General features: G+C 42.7%; 3 protein-coding genes across 4 annotated transcripts; 2 read left to right on the top strand and 1 right to left on the bottom strand.

Moving 5' to 3' along the window:
- Positions 1–425: 425 nt before the first annotated feature.
- On the top strand, positions 426–11847 carry ankdd1a (ankyrin repeat and death domain containing 1A). 2 transcript variants are annotated; one of them, XM_068710752.1, is made up of 15 exons: positions 426–570; positions 1198–1301; positions 1890–1988; positions 3018–3116; positions 3236–3340; positions 3511–3609; positions 4588–4686; positions 5100–5198; positions 5329–5427; positions 5919–6017; positions 6165–6263; positions 7302–7394; positions 8031–8232; positions 8517–8648; positions 8936–11847. In XM_068710752.1, exons 1-15 carry the CDS (start codon positions 537–539, stop codon positions 8995–8997), a joined length of 1524 nt encoding a protein of 507 aa, XP_068566853.1. In that variant the 5' UTR covers positions 426–536; the 3' UTR covers positions 8998–11847. The 2 variants fall into 2 exon arrangements, with proteins under 2 accessions (XP_068566853.1, XP_068566852.1); XM_068710751.1 differs by having other exon boundaries at positions 7299–7394.
- Positions 11848–12464: 617 nt separating this feature from the next.
- znf414 (zinc finger protein 414) lies at positions 12465–15780 on the top strand. The gene is made up of 5 exons (XM_068710749.1): positions 12465–12581; positions 12889–12999; positions 13456–13561; positions 13640–14187; positions 14661–15780. The coding sequence occupies exons 1-5, from the start codon at positions 12533–12535 to the stop codon at positions 14828–14830; spliced, it is 984 nt and encodes a 327-aa protein (XP_068566850.1). The 5' UTR covers positions 12465–12532; the 3' UTR covers positions 14831–15780.
- Positions 15781–16202: 422 nt separating this feature from the next.
- On the bottom strand, positions 16203–23543 carry mtch2 (mitochondrial carrier homolog 2). Its single transcript, XM_068710750.1, has 13 exons — positions 23437–23543; positions 22108–22192; positions 21718–21824; positions 21178–21204; positions 21029–21085; positions 19842–19899; positions 19614–19665; positions 19459–19518; positions 18671–18764; positions 18053–18100; positions 17891–17958; positions 17725–17800; positions 16203–17046 (listed from the first exon to the last, which is right to left on the bottom strand). The coding sequence occupies exons 1-13, from the start codon at positions 23521–23523 to the stop codon at positions 16960–16962; spliced, it is 906 nt and encodes a 301-aa protein (XP_068566851.1). The 5' UTR covers positions 23524–23543; the 3' UTR covers positions 16203–16959.
- Between the last annotated feature and the right edge of the window lie 1014 nt (positions 23544–24557).

Below are 24557 nucleotides of genomic sequence, written 5' to 3'. Positions count from 1 at the left end.
CATCTATTCTGATCTACTTTGTGGCCTATTAATCTATTGGTTTCCCTTTAGAAAGATCTGTTTTCAAACCTTGCTGAAACCGGCCCTGATTTTAGCCTGTTCACTTAAATTGTTATTTAAAATCTAAAAAATAATACTTGATCAGTAAAAATAGCAGAACATTTTCAACAAATCTGAATAATCAATTCATTGTTTGTTTTGTTTAAACAGTAATCTTCCAGGCAATAACTACATGTGTGATGGCAGTAGCTTCGCTGCTCTTCTATGCGTCACATCATTTTAAACGTAATATCTGATGTGAATAGTATTCTTTAGGATAGCACCGGATGTTTCACTTTTGAACGTTGACTTCAAAATAAATCATTTTATTTTGAAATGTCGTCACCGGAAATTGTATTTTCACAGTTCTACGGCTTGACAAGAAAAAAAAACTGTAAAGCATATCGTCCAACCTTCTTTTCATCTCCTGGAAGAAAAAAAATACTAACAGCACTACAATGAGAGAGCCGAGGGCAAAGAGGTAAAACAGCGCAAAGATGGAGGACGGCCTGGTGTCGGAGGATGATATCTGTAAGTACGGACCAGGGAGCGACCGACTGTCACCTGTCAGCGGCGGGGTTTAAACGTCAATTATGGGCTACTTTTTTACAACCACACCGGGACGGGGTCTGTATCCCTGTGGTGTTTTACACGGTATGAATATCCGTTTTTGAGTCGAGGCGGCTGGCGGTAACGTTACTTGCTGTACAATATGTAACGTTTTAAACACAATATTAACGTCCCGTTGCCTTCTAAAATGACACACTGTCACTTTGCTTCAGGATTTGGGAATTGTTGTCACGAGACAAGCTTACGACCGAATTAAGGAATTCCGTGAATAACCGGTGAAAACATAACAGACGGAATTTTCAACCTCATCTCCATGTGCCAGTCATAGACTGATATTATATATTAATTATAAAGAGCATGTCAGAGAATTCCCAGCATGCAGTGGCTTTCACATCTGAACTAATACTGTCTGTATTCATCTGCCAACTAAGTGCAATATACCAGTCCAGTGCTCCCTAACACGACTACAGAGTAATGTACAGGGTCAATGACATGACTCTTATTGAATACAGTGCAAATTAACTTCTGTTTTTGTTTTTTCTGCAGAACACACTTGATAACCCTCCTTGTCTCTATGATCCCTGACAGTGCTTTGGTCAGAAAAGGAGTTCCACGACGCTGCGAAGAGGAACGACCCGGAGAGAATGCAGGAGCTGATCAAGAAGGGCGTGGACGTCAAGGCCAAAAATAAAGTCAGTTCTTGCCAGTCGTTAGTTTTCACAGCCGCTTTATTTGATCTCCATAGCAAGTCTGCACCCCGTCAGCAGTCGGGCTCATCGACAAAGCCCGGGAACCCCCTCCACCGACTCACACACCTTTGCACACCTCTACAGCTCTACCACACTTGACACTTTAATGACATACTTTAATGACACGGGTGTGTCTGGACACCGGGTGTGTGTGTGTGTGTGTGTGTGTGTTACAAACTCAGGATGGAGAGCACTGTAGTGAACTGCAGCCTATGTTTCTTTATAGAGATTTCGGGTGATGCGTAAAGTGAACCGTTGTACCTGTTTTTCTCAGCAGATATTTTAACATGTTGTGGCAGAAAAAGCACACAACACAACGGCACATTCAGATGAGCCAGTTCCAGGCCTCTGGTATTGCATATTCATAGAGGGACTAAGTGACGAGCCAAAATGTCAGCTGGGGCGTTATTGATCAACCAACGATGGGCTCGGGTGATCAGTGGAATTTCATTTCACTGTTTGAACGGTTCAGCCGTGCATGCACTGTGAGGAGTGTTGCCCCGTCACGTATCTCTCTCTGTCTCTGTGCAGATAGACCGCAAAGCGCTGCACTGGGCAGCGGGAGCCGGGAACGAACAGGCTCTCCGTCTCCTGCTGGACCACGACACTGACGTTGATGAGCGGGACACAGTGCGTACACACTTCTGCAGGGAGAGCCACTGGACTCATTCACCCCCCCCCCCCCCCGACGCAGAAATATGAACTCACTCTTAGCTTACATCACTGACTGGTGATGTAAGCTAAGAGTGATCCCAGCCTTAGCTCTTACATTTGCTGCTCTAACAGCTGACAAATTCTCAAAGCTTGTAACAAACTACGGACGTTTATCTGCTGCGGTAAACCTTCATAATAACATAGAGGTCATTTCTCATATATTTTTCTTGATTCATGAGGATTCTCTGTAATGCTCTAACTCCCTATAATAATGTAAAAGGCCACAATGACATAAAACATTTCATTAATTTGTATTAATTGTCTGTGCTTATGTGCTCTTGTCTATTGTCTTTTAAAGGAGCAGTGTGTAGGATTTACAGGGATCTATTATGAGAAGTGGAATGTGATATTCATAACTATGTTTTCATTAGTGTTCGTGCAGTAGCCCACGACGGACAAACCAAACACTGGCTCTAACACTTCTGTCACCTCAAGGCCACCGTATAGGAGTATTCAGTTGGTGTGCAATCTGCAGCCACGCCGCTGTGTGCCACTACATTCCGACACACTGGCCCTTTTAAAGCCATAAGCATCGCCATTAGAAATAAGCTATTGACATGATGGACTCATGTTAATTGATGCGCAGTGTCCCTTCTTAAATCAAAAATAAACATAGACTTTGATGTCATCTATCAAATGTAAAATGACTTTTGTGATCCTGCATATTTTTATTTTTTTTAGGTAGAACATCCCAAAAACCACAGAGCATGTGTGTTTAGTAACAACGCGATGGTCTCTCCCTTTTATTCTGACCTCAACAGACAACACTGTAAGAGGAGCGTACAATAAATGAAGCCGACACATTCAGGTCAGTTAGAGACACACAGTAGGACGGAGACAGACCGAGGCCAGTACGGAGTACGCTACTCTACATACTCGTACTGTCAGCGCTTCACTGTTTTATAACAGTGAATAACTGTATTTTTTTTTTTTTTTTGTCTACAGTTTGGCATGAATGCTCTGCTTCTCGCGTCCTGGTTCGGTCACCTCAAAGTGCTGCAGATCCTGGTGTCCTGCGGGGCCAAGCTCAACTGTGAAAACAAAGTAAGAGCTGCCTGCTTTCATCATCGCAAAACTATCAGGGCATCGTCCCATTGGATACCTCGTCGTTTACGTGATTGTGTGTGTGTGTGTGTGTGTGTGTGTGTGTGTGTGTGTGTTAGGTTGGCCTGAGCATGCTGCACTGTGCTGCCCAGCGAGGCCACATCAGAGTACTGGAGTTCATCATGGAGGACCTGGAAGACGTCCGACTCGACAGAGTTGACAAGGTGACTCCTTGCTTGGCACTATTTCAATCCCCCCCCCCCTTCTTTCATATTGTTACAGTAACAAACATTTTGCTTATCAGAATATCAGCAATACATGAAGGTGAGTGGATCATAGTGTGTACACAGAGTGTATTCGTACGTATCTCCTGTGTGCGTTTTCTCGTGAGCAGGCGGGGAAGACGTCCCTTCACCTGGCCGCTGAACACGGACAGTTTGAAGTGGTGGACTTTCTGATTGGAATGGGCTGCACGCACGGTTTGAAGGACAAGGTAGTGACACACAAGCACAGTGATTGTGCTCGAGCAAACACGCGCACACAGCAGGCATGACGGAAAGAAAACAAATTCAATATTTGATTTGTGAGTCTGTCTGAATCTTTAAACGACCAAACAGATAAAAGCAGGATGTGTTCTGACCTCAAATCCTGTGTACACTGGGCAGGGCAACTATGAAGGTAGATTTGTGTCTTTATTACGCAAACAAAAAAAATATGTTTTGAAAGCAAATTTCTCGCACTGCAATCAAAAATCAAGTAGCTTTTGGTTTTGAAAGCAAAGGTTTTTGTTTTGCAACCAAAAATTATAGTTTCATAAGCAAAACTAACAAATAATTTATTCTCAGTTTATATATTTTCACTTACAAACTTGATTTTTGATTGCAGTGCGAGAAATTTGCTTTCAAAACATATTTTTTTGTTTGCGTAATAAAGACACAAATCTACCTTCATAGGCAACAGGCCACCATAGACTATGGCTGGTGGTTGCCATGTGTTGTGTGCCACACAAACATTCCATCAGAGGTAGTTTGATTTTTATATTAAACAATTTTTGTTGGGGTTATAGCAGATGTTCATGGAGCTCCACAGTGTTCAATATTAAATAAATAGGTAACTCTTTGCTCCATAATGTCACTTTTTAATTGTGACATTCAACTTGACCTGAAATAAATACGGAGGCCCTGAGATGCAAGTAAGATGAATCAAATTGAGGCGATCCATTTTTTGAAGTCTGATCTAAATAGTTCTCTCTCCTGTTTACGACTTGAGAACTGGTGAATACATTGTGCGGTAGGTAGCATGTTACATTAAAACTGGTTTATGTGGCGATAGTCGACACACTCCCCCTCTCGGGTTTAGACCGTCACACCGGCGAGGTGTTGACAGCCGCTCTTGACTTGTTTTGCTGGACACGCTGCGGTGTAGAGGAAGTAGTCTCAGATCGTAAAGCGCTGTTATGTCTGGACTACAGGAAGGGAACACAGCCATGCATCTGGCAGCGAAGTGTGGGCACACAGAGGTCCTGCAGAAGATGGTGGAGACCGGAGTCGACGTCGACGACAGGAATGCAGTGAGTGGACTGGACTGGGCCGCATACTCCAAGGCCCGGTTTGTGTTACTCAATTACTGGGGCTGTGGTGCATAATTGGCAGCTTGTCTGCATTTTTTTTCCCAGTTACACTTGTCACAGTAGTACCTTTTATACAGTTTAACTGCAGTGTGTTTTCTTGCACCATCAAATACATGAAATAAATTCTGTGTGGAGAAATAAAATATAAGTAAAAATAAAAGTAAAATATATATAGGATATATATACAGTTCAATGGCTAAAACCTGATAGTTGTGTGTAACAAAAAAAATATAAAATGATATTACAAAATGAATATATAAAAATACATTAAAACAGATTATAAATGAATGAAAACACCCCGTCACAAACAAAGCAGCACCATGCTATCTCCGATGTACCTGTTGTGTTTTTAGGATGGTCTCACAGCTTTGCACCTGGCAGCTGATGGAGGTCACTACGAATGTGTCAGACTGCTGCTGGAGTCCGGCTGCAATGCCAACGCACAAACTAATGTACGGTTTGTGCGTTCCATGTCATATATCACTTGCAATAAACACAAGGTCTAACTTTGCACTTTCATTTTTATCGTTCGACACACTGAAAGACCTCCGAGATGAAATCCTTGTTTTGTTCTGTCTGCAGAAGAATATGAATGCTCTCCATTACGTGGCTCAGCATGGCTTTGACAGGGAAGCCAGTTTGCTGCTGGAGGCAGGAATCAACAGAGATGCTGTAGACAATGTAAGTAGCGGTCGCTCCCATGCGACGCACGTCTTGGTTCATATGATGTAGAAGACGCAAGCGGCTGGTGCTGAAATATGGAACAAACTGCAGTTCCTCAAATGGCCACATAGACATGTTTACAGCCTGGTACAAAAAAAACAAACATTTTAGTCTCTATAGCTAATATTCCGGTTTGGGACAACTGTACGGGGGCTGAGATTCTGCCAGTTTAATGTTGATTTTTGAAACCCAAGGTATCGATTTAGGGGAAATTTGAGCGTTTGGGTCCAAAACATCAAAATCAAAGAGTGCATCGTTAAGGTCTGCTTCTGAAATTCCCACATGACTAAAGAATCATTTTCAATTGTATGATCTTTGAAACTAAATAGCCATGTTTAGTGTAAAGAGGAAAACATCGTAATAGGCAATATAACAGACAGCGTAGCATAAGATCTGCTATTCATTCACATGTCAGATGTTCTTCATCTTTCTCTTGTGTTTGAAAACAGCAACACAACACAGCGCTCCACTTAGCTGTGTTCAACAACCACACCGAGGTTTTACGGCTGCTTATAGATGCCGACTGTGACCTGGACATCACTGACAGCGTGAGTACAAACCTCTGCAGCTGTTAAACACATTGATGAACAGAAAAGCAGCTGGCTCCGCGCGACCACGTTCAAGAATGCACATTTCAGAAACGACACAGCGGCTACAGTGCAATCGTGTCAGATTTTCCGTCATGTGGTTCGCAGAGACAACAGACTGCTTTGCACATAGCGGCAGAGCACGGCTGGCAGGGCCTGGCTGAGATGATGCTGATCTCTGGTGTTAACCTCAATCTGACCGACAAGGTACCGCACAGCACACGGCGTCACCCGGGACACAATACAGCGTCATGATTTGCTGCTTTTTATTATGGACCACGGCAGTGTATCAGAAGTGATGCTGTTGTTGCTAATCATTGATATATCTCACTGAGGGGAAAAAAAGTATTTCGTAAACAGAAAGTAATATTAAAACAAAATGTCATAAGAACAGTGGCATTATGTAAACAAACTGTGACTTAAAGTGTTAAAATTCTGAAAATAAAGGCATATTTGGTAATTATGATCAGGACTGAAGTTGGTTACTTAATATGATATGATATAATGGAAGTATAGAAGTTAAGTACGAGTAGCTCAGGCGGCAACCTCCGGTTCTGCCGAGTGAAGCTGATGCGGAAGTGTCATAAAACTTGCATTCTCTCTAATGTCCATCAGGGGGCGACTCCTCTGGTTGTATAGAAGTCTAGTCTAAAATGACTCTACTTCTCTCTTGATTTATTCCCTCAGTAAACATTGTAAACACGAGTTTATGGTCTCAATCTCTAGTTTCAAGTCTTCTTCAATACAGCATGATGTTCATTTAGTACATTATGGTCCATTTAGAGTCAAACAGACCATAAAGCAGAGTATGCTTTAGGGCGGAGCTACACAGTGATTGACAGGTCGCTGCCGCTACCAGAGACGTATACGGCGTCTCTACGTCACTCCTCCACATTCCAAATATGGTGACTTCTGTTCTTTGCTTGCATGCCTACGTCTACTTTTTACATACAGTGTATGGAGTAGCTCAATATTTTACTTAAATATAGTACTTAAGTGAATGTATTTAGTTACAATCCACCATTGTCCATATGCCATATGTGGGTTTATTAACTGTCACTAATTATTTTTTACATTTTATACTCAAAACAATTAAATTATGGAAAATTATATAATACTATTATATTCAAATAAAAAAATGTAGGTTATATTTTCCTGCTAATTCTGTTGCATCCATGTCATCTTACACAGTAATGGACGTCTTATACACATTGTGTTTTACTGACCATATTATATACTCAGCAGGGGAAAAGGTGTCTGGAGGTGGCAGCCAGAGGAAACCATGTCATCCTGGTCGACATGATCATCAAAGCTGACCGTTTTTATAAATGGGAGAAGGTGAGTTTATCTTCATTGCATCTGAAACCTTGCATTCTCTCTAGTGACCATCAGGGGGCGACTCCTCCGGTTGTATAGAAGTCTAGTCTAAAATGACTCTACTTCTCTCTTGATTTATTCCCTCAGTAAACATTGTAAACATGAGTTTATGGTCTCAATCTCTAGTTTCAAGTCTTCTTCAATACAGCATGATGTTCATTTAGTAATTTATGGTCCATGCATGGGATGCTTTAGGGGCGGGGCTACACGGTGATTGCCAGGTCTCTACCACAGCGTTGTCAGGTTAGAACTTTAACCCTTTCAACGTGTGTTTTCACTTCATAGAAGTTAATTGTAACATTTTGGGCGCCTACAAATGTCTTGTTCAGCATTCGGTTGTACTTGTACTTTGTGGAGCTCAGTGCCTGATGATTGTTACCTATGTGTGACAGTAAAGTCTTGGCCCTGCTGGATTACCTTCACTGCTGCGTGCCAAGGTTCATGCTTTGCCAAAGCATCCATGTGGATTTGTTGTTGTGCCTTTGTTACATACCCTTGATTTCATTTGCATCTAATCGCAAGTTTTGCTGGTTTTAATAGTTATTTAACATTTTTTTTTTGTATACCTATATGCACACTTTGTATGAAAAACGTCAGGATCAGATGGGCAGCGAGCAGGACTCCTGGGTGCGGAGACCTCTTAGCTTCAAGCAGGACCACCAGCAAGAGACACAGCACCTCCGGTCCGTCCTGTGGAGCCTCGCCACCAAGCACCTCTGCCGCGGGGAGTGGAAGATCCTGGCCCAGCACTGGGACTTCAGCAACGCACACATACGAGCTATAGAACAACAGTGGACTGGTGAGCTACGCCTACCTCTGGATGAACCAGTGCATTTGATAGGTGGCACTGAGTTGTACAATTTTGCAACACTTTATGAGATGGGATGTTTTCTTGTCGCAGCACTACTTTTTAATTCAAAATGATTAGATGAGGATTCATTTTGGGTTTGCTTCCTCTACTTAAATGTCACTCTCTCAATACTGGTCTTTGGTCACAATACATGTCTGTGGATTTTCAGTTTTCACCCATCTCAACTGGGACTTCAAGATATTGATATACGTATTGTAATTCTGAACCTCTAGGTATGAAAAGCTTCAAAGAGCATGGTCACCGAATGCTGCTAATCTGGCTCCATGGAGTCGTGATGGCGGGGGAGAACCCGATCAAAGGCCTCTACGAGGGGCTGGTGGAAATCTCACGGACAGACTTGGCAGGTGAGCACAGGAAACTGCACTGCGGTTTGTATTCTTGTATAAGTGTCACTGCCGTATGGACGCCCACACAAGGGCTTTTTTTGTCTTCTGAAATACTTTTGCATTCCACGGCACTCAGCTGTGGCTTCGGGCACAAGTCTGTACCGTTATTAAGGTCCTTAATAATGCTAAGAGTAATTTATTACTTTTTCTATTTCTGCCGAGTAAATTAGCATTTTCGTCTATCCGTGATGGAATCTGGAATGTGTAGGTGCATGATGTCTCCTTGTTGTTTTTCAATCATCCAGAATGCATCCGGCAGAAGGCAAACGCAGAGACCAGCTCTCCCAAAATGTGCTCTGCGATGTGATGAACACTGCGAGTGACTGTGAAGGCATAGTCTCGCATTTTAACACGGCGCCAAAGAAAGGTCTGGCTCCACACATTATCATTCCGGTATGGGACGCTCGGTTTTGTACGTCTTTAAACCCATTACAACCGTCTTGGGCGGCGTAAAGCACAGGATGCAGCGGCAATGTCCGTCAAAATAAATGCAATGTGGCCAAATGACAGGCTTATACACAGTCAGTGAGTCAGACCGCTGCAACGGTATAACAAAGAAATCCAAGATTTCAGTTCACTTTAGGACTCTTTAACTGTAAATGCCCAGAACTGAGCCCATGAAACATTGCTGTATTATCCGTGGCATGACCTGTTTACATAGTCACACATTGAATATACTGTGATTGTTCTGAATTCAGGTCACAGAGAAATTATTTTAGGGTTTGGGGGGAAAAAATGGTTGTTTAAATGCATGCAGTAAACACCTGGCACTACTCACACTGTACTGTTGCTTTGTACACTAAGGGCTTTTCAGCACATTATGACAAGTTTTCATTCAGCTTACTATAATTTAATGCTTTCTCCTGTAATGTTTCTCCTCTTAAAGCTGCATTAAGTGATTGAGGGGGGGCTGAGGCTCCAAAACACACTAAATAAATAGTTGTTATGGCCGATATGTTACGGCAGCAAAGAGTTGCCCTCTTTCACATCCACACTTCAGAAACGTTGTCAACTTTTGTTTGTGTCAATGACTAAAAGTACAAAAATGCTAACTAATTTCCAGGTTTTAGGACTCATTCCTGCAGCACTCTATACATAATAATAATTATAGTTGCATGTATTATTATAAATATTTATTTCAGAATTCAAAAGTCTGCTTAATGACACTTTCATTTCTGTCACTGCCCTCGCAATCTCATGCCCCAGCCCAAGCAAGCTCAGCAACTGCTAGAAGATTTAAGCAGCTAGCACCTGTTAGCTAGAACAATTATAATACTGCTAAAATGATTAGCACAAAACACAGACACGGAGTGAACATGTATTTACTTCGCTGCACATGCTCCCTATCCAGCCTGCTAACTAGCTAGGCGGAGTTGTGAGCTTAGAGTGACAGTTAGCATTGTTGTTGCTCTAGCTAGCTAACAGCAGCTAGCTGGCTAAATGTAGTAGCATTGGTAGAGCCTGCTAGCGAAGAGGCTGAAAGGTTTGGGTGAGGTGACCGATGATAAAGGCAATTATATGACATAAAAACTAACTTCAATATATACTATATATTAGTGAAATAAATATTATATCAGCAAACATTTCAAAATAGGCTAATGAATTGGCTAAATTCCTCAATTATTTTTTACAAATTGTTGATTAAATCCTATATTTACACAATGTGATATGATATTCATTCCATGTTGTCCTTTTTTATTAATTTAATATTGAACACTAAAAATACTCACTTTGGAGGATCTGTGTGGACTTAACTTTGCTTCATTTTTCTATTGTTCTCTTGCGTCTCCGTCTTTTGTATTCATCTTCATTTTGAAGTACTCTGTCTGTTTTATTCATCTTTTATTGTGAAGTACTTTGTGATGTTTGCTCTAGGGCGGTGCTATATAAATCAATCTTACCAGGGAGACTAATGACACCAGCCACTCACTCGAGCCGTTAAATACACTGTAAACAGCTGGATTTTTTTTTTATATAAACGTACCAGCATCTTCTTCTTCTTCTTGTAACATTAAGTTTTAAACCGTTGTGGTTCCACAACAGCAGTCCTTTCTGTCTGCAGGACTTTGGGCTCTGCACTTTGTGGCCTTAGAAAATGTGTTCATTCTTTTTTAATAACCGGAGTGTTCCATTCATTTTGGCCATAATTGTTTGCATAGAGAGCGCGTAACGACAACTTCATTCAATGAGTCCTCAATTGGTCAAACTGGTCATTGAAATCAAGCATTTTAATTTGATGTTTGAATGTGAATTCTTGACCACATTTAGACATTTATATAGCGTTGTAAATTAAATCTAACCTTTTAGTAGTACCTCCGTGGACCACTAGGTGGTGCTCTTGAGGCCAACCACGGCCCACTGGTTGAGATTGGCTGCTGTAGGCTGGATAAATGGGAGTTTAGTGGTCTGCCTTTGTTTTCATCTCCTTCCACTGAAGGGCTCACAAGGAGGTTTTGCAAGATGATTAGAAGGACAGCAAAGTAGAACATTTTAAAAATGATGTGTTTATTTTTTTCACATTTTTTTCATGTGAATAGTTCTTTTTAATTCTTCTGGCCTCTAAAATATTTCAATGAAAGGGGAAAAAAAGCTCTTTGTCGATCTGGTCATAACTCATAAACGTATGCAACGGCTTGTGAGGGTCACAAGTAAACACAAGTTGTATTTTGAGGGGGTCACCAGCCAGGAGGTTGGAAAGCACTCTTCTAGGTAACTGGGTTAAACTGGGCTCCCCCTCACTGGTGTGTGTGAACTGCAAGAAATGGGGAATGAAAAATAAAAAGTTTATTAAAAACAGAACTTGAGGAATTGTATGTGTGTACATTTACAAGTGTTGTTTTTGTTTCTGCTTTATTCGTGTTTATGAATCTACTGGATTGATGCACTAAACCAAGTCATACATTGGACTTTTGTTTTTTTGGGGACACTCAAAATGTATTTTAATGCACGATGTGAACAAGTTTAATGGTGTGTTAAATATTTGCCTTTTTTGCATGAATACATATCTCATTTTCACAAAGTAATCGTCCGTTTTTGTAATGATTTCTATGGTAAATCTGAGGGTTTTTTAAGTGCTGTGTTTTGCTGGATTTCAACATGAATGCACCTTTTGGAATGATCACTACTGGATTAATAAAGAACAGGGTGAGCATGTTAAGAGTCAAGCAGCTGTGTTGATGGGGAATAAATACAAGTTTGACATTTTCTGTGCAGAGTCACCTTTTAAAAAGCCCGAACTGGTCCTCGAACCACTCATAAGATAAATGATTGTTGTATAATTAATCAATGCAATAACTAGAGACTTCTGCACCAATGCAAATTCCTTTTGTATATTGTATGTATAAACTTCATAAGACATTTCATAAGACATAAGACATTGCAACATTTCCATGTTGCAATGTTTACCTACAAATATGGACCATCATTCTCTAACAACAAACAGAAATAGAAGATTAAAAAACAAACTGCTGGTGTTATTGCAGCCTTTGATCATACACAACTGAAACATGCACCATCATTCAAGGTAGCTTGTCCAGCAACCCCAAGGTTGACTTTCCTCGACTAATCAATTAATTCTGTTATTTGATGATGCAAGTAGTTACTGATAATTTTACATGTTACATAATAAAAAACGACAGGTACAATTATATTTATTTTAATTAAAATCCCAATAAAGTCTTTGTGTAAATTAACAGAAAAAAACAGTAAGTTTCAAATGTCAAATGAAAAAACGTGTACGTGCCGTTCTTGTCGCATTGCATTCTGGTTCTTGTAGTCGATTTGTGTTGTTCCTCTGTTGTTGTTTTGTCGTCGCTGCAGAGATCAGCTGCTCCGTCCTCACGATGTCTTCAGGCAGCACAGCCATGCAGACAGCCGAGGCTGGAAGCGGAGGTTTGTAATTGAGCTCAAAAACATCGCAGACAGACGCCACACGCGCTACGCTGCTGTCCCATTGTGCTTAGCGACACGCGCTAACTTAAAGCTCGCTGACCAAGCTAGCTAGCATGCTAACCCGCTGTGCTTCTGTCGCTAACTTCGGGGCGTTGTACACACACACACACACACACACACACACACACACACACACACACACACACACACACACACACACACACACACACACACACACACACTGTTCCCACGTATGTGGATAATACATTTTTACGGAATTGTATTAAGTCTCGTTTGTCTATCTCAGGAAACAAGAGGACGTCGTGTCCGCTACACGGCTGTAGGCGTGTGTACTCGGACAACACGTCTCTGGAGAGCCACATCAAGGACCACGAGATCTCCGCTCAGTCGCTACCAGGTGAGCCCTTCACTTCTGCAAGTAAATCAGTGGCTGTGCTGTTTTTAATGCGACGTCAACGGCTAACCCTAACATGTTAGACAGGAACCATTATTGTTGGCTTAAACAAACATAACATTACCCTTCGTTTCCTCCAGTGATAATGCAGGTGAACGACACCTAATGCTGGTCCGAGAAGGGGGTTTGGCTCGAGCTTTGGAAAGACAGTATAGCAATGAGATGTACATTGTTTGGTGTAAATTGTGTCTTCACCTTAAAGGACTTTATTCCACTGGTAGATGAGAGAGAGCTACTACAGACCCAACCACACAATGTGGAGTTAGGAGAATAAGGTCCTATCTGGCTGTAGTTTTTTGGGGTTTGGAGATGAGATGGAAGGGGTCACGAGAGAAGCTGTGCTGCCGTTGTGCGGTTAGTGAACCTACATGATGTGAACGCCGTCCGTCCTCTCCTCAGGAAAGGTCCTGCTGTGCTCCACCGTCGGTTGCAGCGGATCCTTCCCCGACATGCAGAAACTGATGGAACACATGAGGCATCATCACAAGCCCAACATATTCTTCCTGTGAGTTGCTCTCAGTTTTTACTCCCCTGCATTCAAACTGTTTTGAGTCGCGTAATAAGTCGCTTCTTCCTCCGAAAGGTGCGAGAGCTGCCGCACAAAGTTGCGGTCCTACCGCGGCCTCCTGACTCACCTGCACACCTGTTCCAAAGTGTCACGGGGCAGGCCGAAGCCGTCGGAACCGGTGCCCCCCCCCGCGCCTGCTGCTGCTGTGACCGACCCGGACCCGGACCTGGACCAGAAGCCCCCGCTGCTTGACCCGGTGTCCGCCCCCCAGCCGCTTCTCTCTGAAATCCCAAACACGGAAGGTTCCTTCCTTGCCGCTGTTCTAGAGGCAGACCCCGCCCCCCCTCTCCTCGGACCCCCCTTCTTGTCCAACCCGGAGACCTCCCCTCTCCACCTCGCTCCACCGCAGCTCACATCGTCAGCACCCCAGCCTCGCATCAAGAGCGAACCCTCGGATCTGCCTCCACCTTTAAACCCGGATGGCCCGACCGCAGCTTCGGACTCCCCGGATGCCCGGGGTCAGCACCTGACACAGACCGGGTGTCCTGAGCCCGTCCACCCTGCTCCCGGACCGGCGCCACGCTCTCCTCCTGGGTCCGCCGCTGTCTGGAAGAAGGGTCAAGGTGAGCCTCTCGTCCTCCCACTAAAGCACATAGCTGTAGCAGGCCAGATGTGGCTTCGTGTTTAGTTCCACCAGTGCGGTCACGATGAGTCATCAGTTGTCATATTGGTATCGGCCACGGCAATCAAATAAGCGTCGGTTATCTTTATCGGCCCTGAAATGCCACATCGGTGAGTCTACATGAGACGCAGTAAGAAGACCTTGAGTTGACATTAGTTTGTGAAACTGCTATTTTCTTGGTGACTCCTAAGCAGCAGAGCGATGTTGGTCCATCTGTCCGACGCCGTAGAGTTTTAGTTTTAGTCTTAGTTCAGAAATCACCGCTGAAGGTTCCTGTCACAGATTAGCCTTTTAAAGCCTTGTCCAAAAATCCCAAAGTATTCTTCATTTGAGACGGGCTTTGACACAAAGTATTGTGATATAATTGTGTATAAACAAGCTTCGGAGCATCCATTTTGTCCTTTCATCCATCAGGGGCGGCCTGCAGCAGACGCATCCTGTGGGAGCACACTAAAGGGCGCTACACCTGCGTGCAGTGTGGCCACACGGTCGCCAACCGCAAGGAAATGACTCACCACATCAGCAGCAAACACAGCGGCAGCAAACCCGCGGACGGCGCGGCGAGCTCCGCCGCCGGCTCGTAGCGTGGAGACGGGAGGACGGGAGGACGGGAGGACGGGTCCGTCACCTTTTTTTATTCTGAGCGAACTGCCTGCAGCGGGGAGTTATTAACTGATTATTTGGTAGCGATCTTGACCATTTTTTTTGCATTACTTTATTCGTTTCAACAGGCACACATACAATGAATTTTCATTAAATATCAGACTGCTGGGTCATCCACTGCCACATGTCCTCCACACACTTGAAGATTGTACATCGTTCATTACTACTACTACTACTACTACTACTACTGTAGTAGGTAACCTGAAGAGTAGTATCTTCCCAGGGTAAGTAGTAGAGACTCCAGTCTATAAGATTTGGTTATTGACAAGCAAAACCCAACAATGTCATTACTTTTTTTTGTCACTGCATTAAAAAAAAAAATAACTGTACTGTAACTTTGGGTTTTCACATTAAAAGTAGATTATCCATTGTACGGTACTGTTATAGCTGGATGGACACACAGGTTGTATTTCGTTTGTGGATTGTGTAGGCGTCGTTAAAAGGACCGGCGTGTAGGATTTAAGTCGATCTATTGGCAGAAATATAATTGTTTTCACTAGTGTATCGTTTTTTTGAGTGTATGAGCCCTTCACATCTGCATAGGCAGTAGCTAACAGGCCAATCAAACACTGGCTCTAGAGAGGGCGTTTCCTGTTCTTACAATGAAACGACAGCTTGAATAGAGCTTGGAGAAAGGAGGGTATCCAGGTGGCTGCAGTCTGCAACCTCACCACCAGATGCCACTAGATCCTACATTGCTGCTGCTTTTAACGGTTGCTTCTCTTGTTTAAAGTTGATTTTGGTGTGAAACAAAGCCAATGAAAAGAGAAACCAACAACGAGGTAGTTTGTTTCTCAATACGCGTCTGTGGCTCTCTACCCATTGGTTCCTATTGTAAAGCTTTTTAAAAAAATAAAACGGCTCACCAATGCATTGTTTCATTATTTATAAAAGGTTCCGCAACTTCCTTAAACTGGTCACTGTAGATACCCAAACAGAAGGACACAGTGCATTTGTTGGGGGACTATTTGTAGCAGCGGATTAATCCACATTTGGTGCTCTAGTGAGTGTTTGTGGCAGCAGGTGTGTGTGTGAGAGAATCAAAATAAAGTACAGTGTTTGTGTTAATTGTAATGAAGCAACATGTCACCCAGTGTAACAGCGCAGCTCCCTGATGTGTTTTTAGTAGTTTCTGGACAACAATGAGCTCAGGAAGAAGACCCATCAGGCTTTGGGAGACTCTCGTTAGCAGATAGTTTGGTCTATTCACGGGATTAAAAGACAAGATAAATATTGGATCATTTTTTCTCCCCTTTCTACACCAAACAGCTTCACAAGAAAGACGAGGTCAAAAAAAAGCAATATTTTTTATTATTATTTGGGTGAGTCAGAACGAGTTGATACAAGCACTTGGCTGCTCAGAGCGCCAAGAAACCACTGGTCAGCTCCGGCTACCCTCCATGCCGCCGCACATCCAGACATGCTCCTGAACGCCCCTCCCCTCGGAGTCCTCTCCCTCTCCAGTAGCGTTAACGCGCCCGCCGAGCAGCGAGCTTCACAATTAACACATCGAGACAATACCACATGACAAGAGGTCCCACTTGATCACTACCGTGTGAATTATTAGACGTTACCACATGCAGACTGAAGTGCTGTTTTCAACAAACAAATCCCATCACGTTGGATGAAGGGGAGCCATTATCGATACTCTATACATTAAAAAATAATTAACACATGGGGGGGGGGGGCTTTTGAGACATTGGTCTGCCATAACATGAGTTCGACAGCGTGAGCCATCCACCCATCAGATTCAGTACATGTGGGTTTTTAAATGATAAATGCTCTGTCTTATTATCTTACAGCCCTGCAGTTTCAAATCTGTTCATTTCTGTAAATAAAACCAAACCTGCTGGAAATGTGTTTTTATTTCACATGATGGCAGGTTGAGAAGAAGAAAAAAAAAAAGAAAAAAAAAAAATAGTAAACAAGTGCATACAAAAAAAACAAAACAAAAAAAAGATTAAGTGCTGACTGTCCAACCTCCGGATCAGGCAATGTTGATTTCTCTTTTGTTATCACAACTATGTTCAGCTCAGTTCTCTTGAGGCTTTTAAAAAAATCTCTTCTGGTCGACGGCGTAGATCTTTCCTGCCGGGAGCTTCCGGAAAAATAAACTGTTGCCTCTGCTCATGTTGCCCTGGAAAGAAGAGAGGACACAAGTGTTTCAGTACAGTAGACATGTGACCAAAAGGACATATTCTCAGCTTTGTACCATGAAATTAGAAAGTAAATATAATTGCTTAAGGCACACGAGGAGATCACTGGGCCTGTTTATAGACGCGTACATCTGGGAAGATCAAATACACAAAATGATCACGAAGAGTGTCGTTAGTCAAAACTGCAGCTGGACCTCGTGTCTCAAATAAGGACAACCAGGTAGAAACGGGACCGAAACGCTAGCGGCGGTTAGCCAACGCTAGCGGCGGTTAGCCAACGCCACGACGACTGGGGAGACGACGAGGTCCAGGAGCCCCTTACCCTCCGAGCAGAGGACCAGATGGATGACCCATAGGGACGTTAGAACGCTATACGTCACACTGTACGCCTCTTATGCTCCCGTGACGCCGGCGTACTGTCTGAAGGAACACACTGGGACGGTGCTTGGCCATCGGCGTTTTAAATTGAAGCTGGCGTAACAGCAGATCTTTAATCTCTGCGTTCTTTATGTTAGGAGTCTAAAATATGTCTGTTATGTTGGCCCATATAACCCCACTGAGAAACCTTCTGTTTGTATCTTCCGGTCTGAAAACATCCCACCACTGTGGTGCTTCATGTGACATCTGTATCACAGATGTTTGGTGTGCCGTGTGTTTACCTCTCTGCTTAGATGCCTCCAGCAGTCCACCCAGGTGGGACATACCGATGCATAGGGAGGCAGGCCTCCGGCGAGCCTGCGAGGACAAAAAAAGAAAAGAAACTGTAACTCCGCTCCATCCAACGCAAAACGAGGATTTACAGTTGCAATGAAGCTGCCGACTCACCCGCAGTTATTGACAGCCATGAGGTTTGACACCAAAACGAAAGGATATGTGAGCATACTGGCAAAGAACTGGAAGAAGAGAGCAGAGATGGGGGGGGGTGATCAAAATGTCAAATGTTGTGGACATCCGATGCTGTAGACGGGCCTCGTTTGTTACACTTACCCCGGTCACAGCCTGAGAGCAGTTCTTGATTTCTCCTGTGTGACTCATCTGGACAGAAGAACAGATAAAACCGTCAGTTCTGTACGTGAGCCTGAACTGAACACAAACCCTCAGCATGGAGGGGCAGAGGGAACGCCACTTCTGTCTATGTGACGCACAACCATAACCCTCAGCTTAGCTTCTGGATTTAGATTATGGACCCAGGGGTCTCGGCTCTAGGCTAATATTATTATTATTATTATTAGCTCATTGGGGAACTGTTCGTCATGACTTTTTAATTTGTGAAAGAATATTACATTTTCTGAATCTGCTCTTTTGATTGTGCAAATATGATTTTAATAAAAAGGGCAGACATGGCCACAGGAATTCAGTGTTCAGACGAAGGTTTTGATATGTTTAAGTAATAAAATGAGAATGTAACTATAGCAAGTTTTGTAAAGGCTTTTTGGGCTTCATCTATGGTCATAATAACGGCAAAAAAAAAAAAAAAAAAAAAAAAGATGTAAAATTGCATAGTTTTCAATCAAAAACATTAGAATTTTGAGCAGTCACAGAAACAACGTGGCTCTATTTTTTTTAATGATTAACATTAGCAGAGCGAGAGAAGAAGTGGCGTACCGAGTCGTCGATGGCGTATGTATTGATGAGGTGAGCCAGCAGGTTACAAATCCACAGAGACAGGACGTCACCGAGCAGACGAGGAATCAAACCACTGAACAGGAAAACACGGTTAAAACATCAGGAGCATGGAGGGAGCATAATCAGCATACTGGAGACGTAAGATCACACTACTGCAAAAGAATAAAGCCGCTCTAGAACTCATGGTTACAATTCAGATCGACACCGAAGGCAGAGTACGGTACCGTATGGCTAAGCTGTAATGTAGAACATGTATTCAAATATTAGGTCCCCTAATTTGGCAATTTCGGGGCCGATAAGTCATCATGTTCACCGGGGACGGCGCTTTTTGAACACTTTAAATGCTTGTTTACGTGATGCCACCGTTATTGGGGAATCATTAACTATTCTCTGTATACCAAAAGCTGTGCGGACATAATGATTAACAACAACACTGATTTTTTTTTTTTTAAGCATTGCGTCAAAACACACAACATAGCAGCAATGCCCCGAGCGGAAACATTTCCCTGATATAATAGAGTGTGAGACTTTATGCTGTAATGGTCTAAATAGAAAAAAAATAAAAATAAAAATGGAGTTTCAATGAGGGCCGTTTTTGTCCTCGAGGGTCTGAGTGTCTGTATTTCGGCTGCACAGTTTATTATAGGAGATTGAACTTCCGATCCATCTCCTGGGGTATTTTGCCTTAAGAATGATTCAAAGTTAACCATCGAGTCAAAGCATCAAAATCCGTAGTAAAAAAGAAAGACAAGGAGAGTCAAACTTACGCAAAGAAGCCCAGTAGGCCTTCTTCTCTGTAGACTGTGACTATGGAGTCAAACACCCCGCTGACAACAGAAGAAGCGGACACACATTTGTAAGGGTTAGACCATCGTCGCGGCTCTTCTCATTGAGGTTGGTGTCTAAAACATGGAAACTTTACCTGTATTTTGTTTCTCTCCCAATAAACTGGACCATACATCGCAAAGTAATCACTGAAAAACAAGTCGAGGAGAACAGACTTGACATGCAGACTAGTGTCTCTCCACACACACACAATTGTCAGATCCAACTAAAACATTGAAATGCATCACAAGTGGAACCGTTTCAGAATAACACAGCCTGTGGGAGCGTCACATGCACGGCGCTGTGGTCGTGGAGAGTGACGTACCGTGAAAGGGATGCGTGACAATGGTGGCGCAGGATCGGGCGATCATCTCTTTGGTTGTCTGTGGAAGAGAAAACAAGCAACTTAAGAGTATGAAACGTGACAATACATTATTATTATTAATAGACACATAAGCCTAGTTTGATCCTCAAAAAGAAAATCTGAAATTACAGTTTTATATACTTCTCATTAAAAAAAAAAAAAAGGAAACTAAATGACATTTAGTAAAGGGAACTAGAGGAAACCGTGCCGACTGATTAAAATGTGCATACCTCTTGATGTAAATGCAATAAAAAATATTTTCCATTGACCGTTCAGAAAAGCTTTGCAGCTGAACTTTGAGATCGGCACATTAGTGACTCGTGTGAAACGTATTGGACGACGCACTGCAGGCTGGTTGGATTTTTATTGCACATATAAGAGACTAAAAACAAAAACAAAAACCCAGCTGTAGTATGACGCTGTAAGTTCGTCAGAATGACGTCACTGAGCTTGAAATGGTTTTTTTAAAACTGCTGATTTTAGGTTTATTTCCAAATTGCATGTCACTCAGTAAAGATGCATAAGGTAGAGAAGGAGACATAACACTGAACTAAAGCCATTTCAGATTCTCAACGTGTGCATCCTCGAGGTCGAACAGACATGTTACAGATGTTTTCTTCCTCATGAAAACATCTGTAAGATATTGTTGAATGATTGCCTACATTCGTTTTTGACTGCTTCTTCGCGGCCTTTGTTGTTGCTTTCTGAAGCGTTAACGTCGTCAGCTGTTTTCGGATTTCGTCTTTAGACGAGAATGTCTTTTTAGTTTTAAGTCACATTTATCATTACCATTAATTAACTTTCAGTCAAAACAAAACACTTTCCATTAATGAAATAAACACAATGTCTGACGTTGTGCAGCCTAAAGATAATGACCAACCGAAGGTGTATTTTGTAACATCTGCCGTGGGACTACAGACGAAAAATAACTCTGGCGCATTAACAGCAACGTATTAATGTGCACTGTCCCTTATCAAATAAACCAATACATGAATGTGCCAGACCACAATGAAAGAAGATGAAGCTGTGGCGGGACTTTGTCGAGCTGCATTCTGAAGAGGGCGACTTCTACATCCTAAATGTAATGAACGTAACAGACGCTTGTCTTGCTTGGCGTGTTGCTGCCCCTCGTTGTAGCCGTGCGTTACCTCGTTAACAACGTGCTGCAGGGAGCCCTCCGCAGCCTTCTGCTGACCGCCCGGTACCTGGACAACAGAGTCCAACCTCAGCTCAACCCGTCTTTAAACAGTATCAATGTCTAGACTTCAAACAATAAATCTGAAAAAAAAGCTCTTACCTGATGTGTGCCTTGCTCTTGACATTTCTGTAAGAAACTAGAGGTTAACATGATAAAAACTGCCCTCGTGAATAAAGACTCGGTGCGTCACATTTATCAATCGATGCTATATCCGTTAGCAAACCTCGGGGGTTTTTAGTCTTTATTTTTTTCCTCCCCCGACATACGTTTGCATTGCAGAGGAATTTAACTGCTTTTGTCCTGAGTTATGAATTCTTGTCATTTAAACTGCCGTCCCAAAATAAAAACAACAAAAAAAAAAATCTATGCCATATCCAATATGTAGAACCCATTCTACACCTCAAAATGAATTGTTGAGCAAGACTCAAGCTCAGTGAAATGATATAGATATATAGAATTACTATAGCCTATGATTAAACAGCCCTTTCTATTCAAGTGAATTCATGTTAAAAGAAATGCTTTCAGGACGATACTGATTGCACTACATTGCCATACAAGCACATCATTGCATACTTTCATCTGAAGAACAGGCTGCAGGTATGACGACATACTTCTCATGGTGCACTTGATCATTCCTACCTGCACAACAGTGCTGTGCACAATGGTGCCGATGGAGCCGGCGCAGAGCCTCGGCCCGAGCCCTTTGAAGAGACCCGCTTTGCCATCTATCTTGATGATGTGTTTGGCTGGAACCGTCGGACAAAAACACACACACACACACACACACACACACACACACACACACACACACACACACACACACACACACACACACACACACACACACACACACACACAGCAGAACAAGTTAGGAAAGGCCTAAAAACAGTACGAGGTTCATATCAAGTAGATGCCTAAAGAAACCTCAACTCGTGTCATTTTAAAAAGACACGATTGAAGAAGCTTCAGAGTGCTGTAATAAATGTCACAGATTTGAGAACAAGGCTTAATGTGGAGAGCCACACTCACCGTAAGCAAACAGTCCGGGCAGCTGGTAGACTTGTCTGCCAAAGAGGTTCCTGCCCAGGCTGGGAGCGAGCGGCTCATGTCCTACCTAACACGCGCGCGCGCGCACACACGCACACACACACAAAAATAAGAAGTGATAAGTACTGTAGCTGTGTATGCACTTTGGTCAAGTGCCTCAGCGACACAAACAGTCTCTTCCACACCTTCCTAGTTTCTTTGACACATTTAGTCAACTTTATTTTGTTTCCGTCTCAATATCTTGTTCACTTCGTCAGTTGAATAAATTCCGTTTTCCCGCGACACACGCGTTTCTCCGTGTGCTACTTACGAAAAACAACTTTGGACCGTAAAGCTAACGTTGTATCAAGTTGGCTTACCGATTAACGTTGACTTTAGCAAGTTAGCAACAGATCATGTTAGCTTACGAGCTATGTTAGTGGGCCAAAGGGCGCCGGTCAGTAAATGACAGAAGAGCCCGGGACACTGTACTCGTTAATGTAGTCATTAATGTTATATATGTGTGTTATTCAAGACAGGAGGATCTTATTATTATTATTTTTATAAAATAAAAACCAGCATGTATTCGCGAAGAAATGCTAGCTCGTCCCTGACCTTCCACTTACTGTTAAACAGGTCAACAAAGTGTGTGTGTGTGTGTGTGTGTGTGTGTGTGTGTGTGTGTGTGTGTGTGTGTGTGTGTGTGTGTGTGTGTGGAATGTAAACTATTAACCGCTTTGTCACTCCGGGAAATTGCTCTAAAATGCAGCAACACAGAAGCAGTAACGTTAGATAGCAGTGGCAGACAGCTGGTCGGCTGACAGCTAACGGTAACTAGCCGTCACATTAACTTGTTAGCAATACAAACCTAACGTATGCATCTGGGAATATGTGACAGGACGTGTTCTGGTACATGACGAGTACAGAACATGAACAAAGCAGCACAATGAATGAAGTTTAAGAAGCGGCTGTCACACCTCACTTCCGCCTACTGCCGAGTGTTTTGTTAACGGAAGGTCATCGGGACAGGAGACGGACCAATGCTGTAGCCGTCAGTTGGTGTTGTTGTCATGCCGTTTGCTGGTGTGCATTAACGCGAGGTTCACGCCGAATTATAGAGCCAATGGTAGCTAACGGACGGGCTTAAGCCACGCACAACAATTCACTCATAATCGATGCTATTTTCAAAGTACTTCAGCAGTTTGCTCTTCAAGCTGCTAGCTAGTTGGGTCGTGCAGTATTTACGTTACAACTGCTAGCTAACCGTGACCCGAGCCGCTGCTTAACCCCGTAACATCTTCCCGTCGTCTGCACGAGCACTTCTTCTCTTACCTGGATCAGGACTTTGATGTACATCAGAGGGTGGGAGAGGACGGTGAGCCCTGATCCCAGCAAGACTTGGCCACACGTGTCCGCCATTTTTGCAGAGACAGCTACGAGGAAGTCTTTCTCTTTCGTCTTGCGCCAGAGGAGTCGATAGCGCCCTTTTTATGACGGTACCGCCATCTGGTGTTCTTCTTCGTGTACTGCTTGTTCACTAAAAGCGGCCTCTTCCTTCACGTCCCCTTCCTTGTTTCCTTATGGGAAATGTCTCAACATTTAGTAGCGATGTTTTGTACAAAGGTGTTTTATTATTCTATGAACATGTTATATTTTGATTCTTTAGATATGAAAGAACATTTGAGGAAAGAGCGTATATCATACCTGTATTTATTATTTTTGCCAAATATTCATAAGTGTAAGTTTACGAGCCAAAAACCCATATTTTGGTGTTTTTTGCAAAGAGTTTGAAATTTATTTAAAAACCTGGAATGCTGTACCAACAAAAATGCCATAAGAACAGTAATGGCATGCATTGCCTGTGATATATGTTTGTAATTACACAGTCACAGTTTGTGCCTTAGTGTCCCCTTTTTCTCTTTATATTATTTATTTACCTTTCTATTTTTCTGCTTTTATTTCTGTCTATTTGTTATTCTCTGCGGTTGCCCCCCTGGAATGTTAGTTTAAATGTCTGTATTTTGCCGTTTCTTACTGACAATTTGTGAAATTGTACATGTGCAATTGTTAAATAAATTTAAAAAAAAAGAAACGTCCTTGTTTCCCTATTTTTTATGAAGTAGGACGCATGCTGATCTCCCCTGCTTCAGCACATCATTCAAAACCAAAAGCCGGCATGTGTTGTTTGCCAAACACTGCCATTAAGATACCACACTCGGTTCTTAATCACTTGCACCCAGAATGCACCTGTGAAAAAACACCTGTAACCAATTAGATCACTTAGCAATGAGCTAGAGCACTATAAATAGGGTTTAGGGTTGCTCTTTGGTGTGTGCAACGATGGAGGACAATTTAGGAGTGAGAGCCAGAGGACTGAAATTGCATTGCATTGTATTTCAATGGCAGTGTTTAGCAAACAACACAGTTATTAATTTATAATGATGCATCTAATG

Source organism: Cebidichthys violaceus, unplaced genomic scaffold (genome assembly GCF_023349555.1).
Source record: "Cebidichthys violaceus isolate CVI_PGR_0920_01 unplaced genomic scaffold, fCebVio1.0.p SCAF_16, whole genome shotgun sequence".
NCBI lineage: Eukaryota > Metazoa > Chordata > Actinopteri > Perciformes > Stichaeidae > Cebidichthys > Cebidichthys violaceus.
The sequence above is the reverse complement of the archived record's forward strand: the minus strand, read 5'-3'. Positions and strand labels throughout refer to the sequence as shown.